General features: G+C 29.1%; 1 protein-coding gene across 1 annotated transcript in view; it reads right to left on the bottom strand.

Moving 5' to 3' along the window:
• Positions 1-4,642: 4,642 nt before the first annotated feature.
• LOC117180662 (muscarinic acetylcholine receptor DM1) overlaps positions 4,643-10,216 on the bottom strand; it is a 50,479-nt gene continuing 44,905 nt past the window's right edge. The window contains exon 5 of the mRNA XM_033373152.1: positions 4,643-5,236. Within this exon, the coding sequence (XP_033229043.1) occupies positions 4,643-5,236 (594 nt within the window). The remainder of the gene's footprint in view (positions 5,237-10,216) is intronic.

Here is a 10,216-nt window from a genome sequence, read left to right on the forward strand (position 1 = left end):
TTTACGATTTCCTTTTTTTTGAATTACTCTGCATTAAATTCTTCAGAAATGTAGGGTAGCCAATTTGTTTGATTTTTTTCATTCTTTTAACCATATTTTTGCAAATGCAACGGCAAAATAAAATTTTGTTGTTAAAAAATCGTATTTTCAGGTTGTAAATTTAAGTATCTCCATGCAAAAAATACTTATTATCTAAACTGCATATTTTAGTAGTTAAGAAGTCACACTGAACTTTTTATGGATAAAAATTCAACTACTTTGTTTATAAGTTGTGGATTCAATTAAAAAATGCCCCTATTTTCTTAAAAATTGCAATTTTCTTATTAAAAAATGTAACTTTATTTGTGTTAATATTCGTCTTTTTGGTTTAAAGGTTCATTTCTTTTAGTAGAAACTTCATATTTTTTGTTTAAGAAGGCACCTTCTTAAATAAAATTGATCTGCTTTCGTGTCAAATGTGCCTGTTTTTCTTGTTGTTGGAAATTTGTTCTTTTTATTTATTAAATTAATTTTTTTAGTTACAAATTTATTTGTATTTTTCGGTAGAAAAATAATCTGGATTGAAAATAAATTTTCTTAGTTTAAAATGAATTTGTCAAAAGAAAAATTTAACAGGTTTGTAGAAAAATTGTTTTTTTTTATTCAAAATGAATCTTCTTGGATAAAAATCCGTTTTTATAGTAAAAACTTCATTTGGTTGAAAATTTAACTATTTTGTTGAAGAGTCGTCTTTCTCAAAATTGATTTTTAAACTTAAAATTTAACTATTTCATTTATAGTTGAAATTTTTTAGATGAAATTTCAAATATTTGGTTAAAAATTCTTTTAATATAAGGTCTTGATTTTCTTGAATTGAAAATTTATATAAATTCCATCATCAATCTTAAAAGTGTACTGCAAAAGATTTAAACAGATTTCCAAAATAGTCAAAAAAATCATTTGGAAAATTTTCAGGTTTTTAAAAAAATTTTGCTGGTTTTCTTAAAACTTGTAGGAAAAATTCAAATCGTTTTAAAAGATGTTCAGAAGTAATGAAAGAATTTCAAAAGTAATTGAAAGGTTGAAAAGATTTGAAATAATTAAGAATAAAATTATACACAAAATTTTTATTAAGATTCGTATGAAAATTGGCAAATGGTTTTTTATTGCAGATCATTAATTTCAAGAGATTTTTCAGAACATTTTTAATGATTATTTGTCTTAAAAATTACTTTTTACAGAATACGTAAAAAAATTAAAAATTAAAAACAAATGTAGAAGAAAAAATAAAAATTGAACAATTATTACTTTAGAAAAAGTCAGATTTGGTTGAAAACATATTTAGAAGGTTTGAAGAAATTTAGAAATAATTTAAAACTGGGAATAACTGTAATAACTTAAAATAATAGGAATTTAACTTCTAATATAAAAAGTGTAAGTTAAAAAAAACTGCAATTTTTTAAGTTTTAATTCTTTTCACTGAAAATTGGTTAAAATGATATAATTTTGAAATTTTTAAAAATTAGTTGATTCATTCTTCAATTCAGAGCATTGTATATTATAACGTGGATTATTTTTTGATCTGTACTATTCATGAAAGGTAAAATATTTTTATTTTAAAATTTACCGATATTTTTTTTTAATGGAAAACAAAAATAATTCTTTGATTAAAGAATTAATTTTAATAGTATATATAATAAGATTGCAAAAGACTTCCACAAATGTCAAAAAATAATCTAAATAATTTTAAGGTATTTTTTTAATTTTACAGGATTTATTGAAAGTTTGAGGGAAAATTCGAATGAAAGAAGAGATAAACTAGCTAAAAATTCTTAGGAAAATTAAAAATGTTTTTTTTTTAGTATGGTCTATACTTTATTATACATTTTCATGTTTTGAAACGAATTTTTCTTGTCTATGAGTTTTAATTGTTTTATTTCAATTGTCAAAAATGTTGGCTAACCGAGAAATGATTGCAAATTATTTTTCCTGATTAAAATTGATGCTCTGAAATATTAAAGCTTCAAAGCAAAGTTAAAAAATTTAAGTTTATCAACTCAATTTCTTCAGAATCTTTACACGGTTAAATTTTCTTCAAAATAAAAGCATTAATAGTTCAATCCTTTTTAATTTATAAGAAATCTGAATGAAATCCTGGAAAATTTAATGCTGCACATTTATTAAAAAAAACATTGAAATTGGTAAGTCCCAAAATATTTGTAACTCCCTCCCTTCGCCTTACTGTGCGTAATTTTTAGTGATATTTTTTTTCAATTTAATTATGTATTTTAAATAAAGAAGTATCTTCTCTACTACAAAGGATGGCTTTTTAACAAACTACTTGAACTTTAAACAAAAATATTAAAATTTTAACTTAATAGTTGAATTTCCATCCTAAAAAGATAAATTCCCCAAAAAAGTGTCATAATTTATATAAAAAAACAACAGAATTTTGAAACAAAAAAGACTAATTTTCAACAAAGAAAGATTTTGAGCTCAAGAAAGAAATAAAAATTTATTTAAAGTGTTGAACCTTACACCCAAAAGTCGAATTTCTTCTACAAACATTGAATTTTTAACCAACAAATGGGACTTATTAGCAAAACATAATTTTCCACGAGATAATTAAACATTTGACATTATTTCTTAACAAAATATTAAAAAAACTATTATTAAGGCATTATTATATTATATTATATTATTATTATTATTCAACAAAATCTTTTAAACTGAATAGTTGAATTTTCGAGCAAAGAAGAATTATTTATAACTTAAAAGTGTCGATATTCATTTAAAAAAGAAGTATACTGAAGTAGATGAATTTTTAAAGCAAAAAGATAAATTTTTAAAGAGAAATAGTTGAATTTTCTTTTAAGAAAGATTTCAGTTGACTTTCTATGATAAAAATATCAATTTTCGAATAAAAAATAAGTTTCTACGAAAAACTTAAATTTTCAATCCCAAAAAGACGAAGTCTTAACCAAAAAGGATGACTTTCTAACAAAATTGTTTAATTCTCTACCAAATAGTTACGTTTTTAAAAAAAATTAAATTTGCCTTAAAAGAGTTAAATATTTATTTAAAACAAGAAAAAACTAATTTTCAAACAGAATAGTTGAATTTCCATCCGAAAAGATGATTTTTTTCGAACAGAAGGGATATACTTTTGCCAAAATAGTTGATTGCTCGAATAAATAGTAGCTTTTTGATCCAAGAAAGATTCAATTTGTGCTGCAACGGAGACAAAAGTCTTTCTTAAAGTTGCACTTACATGTAGAAAGGATTTCAATTCATTTTTCTACAGTAAACTATAAATTTTAAACAAAAAGTAAATTTTCTTCGAAATAGTTAAATACTCAACAAAATAGTAGAATTTTCAACCAAAAAGCATGGCTTTTTAACAAAATAGTTTAATTTTTAACCAAACAGTTGAATTTTTATACAAGAAATGTGAAATTCCTCTTAAAACAGATGCATTTTCAATTTATAATAGTCTCACGGTAGTGGAATTTTCATCAAGAAAGGATTTTATTTTTATTTTCAATACGAAAATATTACATTGAAACGAGTAATAGTGATAGTTATGGTTGTATTTTTATCCACGGAAGATGTAATTTCTGCTAAAGAAGGTGAATTTTAAAATCAAAAAGACAATCTTTCAAAAAATAGTTGAATTTTTAAAGGAGCAGTTTCATTTTTATTTGAGAAATGTGAAATTTCTTCTAAACCAGATAAATTAAAAAAAAAAAAATAGTTAAATTTTTTTCCAAAAAAGATCCTACACCATCTTCACTCCATTGGGAATCGAACCACAAAATTTCTGATTTCCGGTCAGGTGCTTTTCCAAATAAGCTATTACAGGGATCAGAATGAGAACTCTTAATTCAGATTAATTAAAAAAATTTTTAAATAAGAATTTTAAACAATAAGTAAAGTTTCTGCTAACTAGTAAAAATTTTACAAAAAAGTATGACTTTTTAAAATATTGTTATATTTTCAACCAAATAGTTGCATTTTTGTCCAAGATAAAAAAAATTCTACTAAAACAAGTGAATTTGGAAATCAAAAAGATGAATTAACAAAAAGAGCGTTAAATTTTCACCCACAAAGATTTTAGTTGACTTTTTAACACAAAAATCCAAATTTGAAATAAAGAGTCAATTTTCTAGAAAATAGTTAAATTTTTAACATTACAGTTATTTTTCTATCTAAATGAGACGCAATACTTGAACTAAAAAAGATGAATTTTTAAATCAAAGAGACAAATTTTCGGAAAAAATAGTTTTCATCTAAAAAAGATTTCATTTGACCCATTAGCAACAATATATAAATTTTAAACAAGAACCTAATGTTCTACGGAAAAGCATTTGCAAAAATTATTGATAGGAGTGAAGGACCCCCACCCCCTTGCGTCGGAAAACGAGCGTGTACAGGCATTTAAGGCCTAGATATAATTGAGCGTAAACCCAGCCACAGACGGCCATGTGCTGTCATAGGACGAACTATGCTACCACATGAGTAGGAGCGTCTGCGTTCGAGCATACGACTGACCGTAACGACCTTAAAAATGATATAAAAACGTTCTATCATCCAGGCAGTCACTGTGCCAGGATTACCCCAGGAGTGCCCCAATTCCTAAATTAATTAATTTGTTCTTTATTTTTTAATATCCTCTGTTCACTCCTGTCCTGTTTCTACTATGCCACTTGCACGTGAGAATCCTAACGTAGGTTCTCCTAAAGTTCGCGTTGCACAAAGCGTAGCACACAGGGTTCACTGTACTATTGATGTAACAAAGATAATAGCATAAATCCCAAATTAATTTAGGAATACAGTCCGTGCAGGCTGCAAGGGGTTTTAAAAGGACTAGAATGTTGTAGGGGGTCCAGGTCATGATGAAGGCGAGGAGAATAGCAGAAAGGGTCTTGGCTGCCTTTTTGTCAGCCTTTTTCTCCTGAGTTTTCTTCTTTTTCTTGACTGGAGGCTTGCTGAGGATACCCTTGCCACCGGAAGTGATGGCTTTGGGAACAGTCTTTGCGTTCAGAGGTATCCTTATGTCGGGAATGTGGGATGGTCGCCTGATGATGGACGAAGGACTCGAAAGTGATGGTCCCAGGCTCTTTTCCTGACCACTTTCTATTGCGCTGTGAACACTGTAGGTCATCATATCGTCGTGATACATTTTTATACTTGGACCCTCGTTCTCGTATTTCGCACCTTCTTCTTTCGTTGGCAGTCGGATCAGTATTGTGTAGACCTGGAATAAAAAATAGGATTTTAGAAATATTCTTAAAAATTTTTGTGCTAGCAGTGCTCCCAATTCAGCTCTACAACTGCACTGCACAGGCTTTGTATCGGCAATCTCATTGACTGTAAATGGCGAGGTTTTTTGAACCTATTATATGTGTAAATCAGTTTTTGATGATAAATTATCTTTGTGGAAACAATCGCAATTAAATTTTCAGATCGCAAAACAGTCTTTTAGAGTGCAAGTCGAAATGATTATATGATTGTACTCTTCAAACATAAATAAATTATTTTAAATTCAAAGGAACAAATACCTTAATACATCAATGTAAATTTTAAGTGATTTTTTTCATTTAGTTGTACTTTATGATTATCATATATAGAGAAAAATTTATTTTCATAATTAATAATTTTAAATAAGCGCCCAAATAACATCCAATGAGACTGCTGGTGCTACGCATGCGCAGTGCGATTGGGGAGTCTGTCTAGGTGGTCTAACGCAGAACGATGTTCAAAATACGAGTACGATTACCGAATCCAATTCTGAATCGATTTCAAAGATATTTTTAAATTACAGCGAAACAAATGCTTCAGAGATCCCTTGAGTGGAACTTTAAAATAATTTTTTTCTATTTAGTTTATTTATACATAGAGTTGAAAAAATGGTAAAACTTAAGATATGGACGCTTTTATAACGCGTACATTTATAAATTACCATCAATTATATTATTATAAACAATAGTCCGTTCTTTTGGAGTGGTTTTGCATATATTTATAAAGCCATTTTCGTTTTTAATCTAATTTCAAGTAATGCATGAAGGGGCATTGCACACATTTCGTAAATTCTTGTGGGGGATGCGGGGCACCATTTTCTATGTCTCTTACATGGAGAGGGCCCGTGGTTAAAAGAATTTTATACACGAGATATTTTCTTGTATGCGAATCCTCAAAAACAAAGTTTAACAATATGTTAGAAAGCTTTAATATTTAATCGAAAGAAGAAATACTTGATTAAAAATTAATTCTTTTAGTTGAAGGTTTCTCTTTTTAGTGAAAAATTTATTTCTTCACTCAAAAAATATAACTCTTTTGTTAAAATTTGTTGTCGTAAATTTAACTATTTCATTTTTTTGTAGAAAATTGACATTTAAAAAAAATTCAACTTGTCACGTCCCGTGACGTATATATTTTAAAAAAATATTTATTTATATATTTATATATTTGCATGATCATAATAATAAGCTCTCAATAAATATAGAGCAAATATTGTGTCAACAAGTTGTAAGCTGACAAGAATAGATAATCAGAACATTGTTAGTAGCATATAGAAAATAGATATACTCAGTACGTTGGAGACTGGAGAACGCATATATATTGAACACGTTGTAAGCCGTATAGTGTATATATATATATAGCGACGTCCCAGTATGCAGGACGTGCATTAGGTCCTATAAAAACGGAAAAAACCAGCATGGGCCAGTTATTAGTTCTTCTCAATTTCCTACGATTTTCTCGGACTCAAGCCGTCTAGTCCAGTGTCTGAAACCGGAATTCATCGTGTATTGTTGTGTGTACCGTTGTGACAGAGTTGCGCACTGGGAAACCCGAGTTTGGGATATCCCCCTTTGGATTACTCCTACACCCGAAATTAACAACAACCAAGAATCAACCTACTTTTGGAACAAACAGTCTAATTTTCATAGTCAGTTCTAAAAATCTGTTTATTTAAACTCCTTGGCCTACAATAAATCTGATCCTTTTATTTTAAGGTACTCGCCAAGGACTAAACTCGTCTTCCGTCAACTTCGTGCTGTGCATAAATTCTATTTTGTAATTGCTTAATATAAATTACTTTCACATATTATTATTGGCTACTCTTTCCTCTTCCCTGTGCGAGATCTTTAATCTCAACTAAAACGAGGAACGCGCAATATGATTGTACCAGCAATTCATTTCTTTCAGTGTTGGTTGAAAATGCAAAATTTTTGTTTGCAAACTAATCTGTTTCATTTGGGGATTGAATTATTTTTTTGAAAACGCGTTTTTTTTAATCAACGTTTCTAAATAATTTATAAATTCAACATTTTTTGGGTGAAATATTAACTATTACATTTTTTGTTGTAACTAAATATTTTTGTTGAAAAATTAGCTTTTCTACCGGAAATTTTGGAAATTTATGTTTGGTCTAAATCCTTTTTTTTAATTCATATTTTTAAATTAAAAACCCAACTATTTCGTTGAAAATGAATTTTTTGGTTACAAATTGATTTGTTTAACTCCAAACTTGAAAATTTGGTAGAAAATTCAACTTTTTTTTATAGAAAACTCGTCATGTTGACTGGAAAATTCTACAACTTAGTAGAAAATTCAGCTATTTGATAGAAAATTTAAATGCTTCCTGGAAAATTCATTAAAAAAAAAATTATTAAATGGAAACTGTTCATTTGCTTATTATTACAGTTTATTTAAATTAAGTTATGCTACATAGCTTGATTTTTAATTACAAACCCCTTAAGTCTCTTTCATGGTACCCCAAAAATAACCCTTACACGTGCAATAACATTTTTTCGAAACATTGCCCTACTTTATTACGTTTTTTCATTTTTTTCATACATCCTCACGAACGAATAACTTACAAGATTTTAAGTATTTTAAAATTACTTTTTAATTATTTAAACAATTGTTCATAATTGAGTAATTTTATTTCCATAGAATATCGTAAATTCAGGGTATTTAATATAAACCCAAGACGGACGTTATAACTACAATCTCCACCACATGACGAATTGCTACTTAACTTTAAATTTTATTGACTTAGAAAATAAACTTATAGCATAAAGGTGGTAGTTGGGCGTATAATCTAATCAATGAATAATAGAAACTATAAAATAGCTTCGGAAACGATTGGAACTTTAATTGACAAACGGGATGTACACAGTTAATTTAAAGGTCATGTTTCAGGCGACGAATGGAGAATGGGTGTTTGGAATTCTAGGGTGGTGGGGGGGGGGATAAATGATCTCAAGGTAAAACAATTGCGAGAAACTATGGAAGTGAGGAAACTAGATATTTTATGTGTGCCTGAAACAAAGAAAAAGGGATGCGAAAATGGAGACATAGAAAACGGGGTGTTGAAAGACGGATTTGAAATATGGTCAGGAGTAGATAGTGAATCACATGGTAGACAAGGAGTAGGTCTGATTACAAATAAGAGAGCGAAGCAGCATCTCGGAGATCATGATTTCGTATCTACCAGACTGCTGTATGCTAGAATGAAAGTAGGAATCCGAAGATTATTCACCATAGCATGATCGGCGCCAATTGATAGAGATCCCAGAGAAGTAAAACACGCCATCCAGAACACTTTAAATGACACAATAAATACTTGCGATCGTGGTGAAAGAATAATTTTGCTAGGAGATATGAATAGATGTGTAGGCATCCAAAATCAGGATACAGCAAAAGTATTAGGTAATTTTGGAGATCCAAGAACAAACTATAACGGAGACGAATTAGTTGGTCTATGCTTAGAAAGGGATCTGTTTAATACAAATACTTGGTTTAGGCATACAATGATCTATATGTACACCTGGCCTAAAGGAAATAGCCACGCTATAATTGACTTCGTTGTTGCAGATGAAATACTAGGAGACTTAGTCAAAGAAATAAGGGTCACGAGGGGTTCTGAATGCAACACTGCAACACTCCAAAATTAACTTAGGTCGAGGATGGAGAAAATAGAGAACCAAAAAAAAAACGTGAATAAAAATTGAGAACCTACAGAAACCGGATGCGCGAATAGATTTCCAAAGTCAGATAATTGAAAGCATAGATAAGGTCATCTGGGAGGCGTTTATAAACAATAAAGATATAGAGGGCCAATGGACTAAGTTCCGGGATATCATTGTTAGATGTGCGATCGAAGCGTGTGGTACCGCGCTTGTAGGAAGAATGTCTGGTGATGCATGGTGGAATGATGAAATTCAGGCTGCCCAAAAAGCAAAGAAAGAAGCTTGCAGGAGAACTTCGAGCATCGCAGGTCTTAGCGATGAGGAAATAAATAGTAGACGCATAAATGGTTATATTCCCTTCCTCACAGAGAGAGAGAGTCACGCCTACCCCAAAAGGGGTAATAGGCCTAATAGTGTATTAATAAAAATAATGAAAAATAAGATTTAAGATCTAGGGCACTTAAAGAGTGTACCTTTTTGTTTCAATGATTTTTTTTTAAAATAATTTTTATTAAATCCAACTTTTTAACTGAAAAAGGTGCAAGATGGTACTTTCTTACTAGTTTTCTTGCCAAGTTCGAAAACTTAATGTTTAAAGAATTGGTAATTTTTTAATGCAATTTTACAGAAAAAAATAGATATAAGTTTCTTTTTGTTGCTTGTTTTCAAAAAGCTCTATTGCTTTTTCCCAAGTCTTAACTTTTTAGCCTACTGTTAATTTTTGAGGCAATTTTAATTTGTATACCAAAATTATAAGCTAATTGCATTTTCTGCAAAGAATGTATGATTTTCTAGCTTTTTTCGTTGAAAATTTGGATAAAAAAATGGTGTAAACAATAAATAAACAATCGAAATAAAAATATACACTCTTCAGGTGCTTTAGATAGACCCATAGTATTTAAAAAATTAAATTAATTTGCGACGTTTTTTCAAAAGAAACTTGTTCAAAAAACAAAAATTGTTTAAGCAATTGAAAAGTAATTAAAAATATGTAAAATCTTGTACTATATTAATTCGTGGGAATATATGTAAAAAAATTAAAAAGTCAAAATTAAGGGCAATATTCGCAAAATCGTTAATGAACATGAATGTGGTCGTTTTTGGGTCACCATGACAGGGGCCTTATCATAAATTTGTACCTTTTGGAAGAAATGTGAAAAATTGTATTTTTTCCTATAAAATTCTTCTGGGAAACTGCAAGAGGTGTGCAGGCCCACTTAATTAAAAAAAGTATTTACTTTTTTTGGGAACCTGCCAAC

Source organism: Belonocnema kinseyi, chromosome 9, assembly GCF_010883055.1.
Source record: "Belonocnema kinseyi isolate 2016_QV_RU_SX_M_011 chromosome 9, B_treatae_v1, whole genome shotgun sequence".
NCBI classification, from domain to species: Eukaryota; Metazoa; Arthropoda; class Insecta; order Hymenoptera; family Cynipidae; genus Belonocnema; species Belonocnema kinseyi.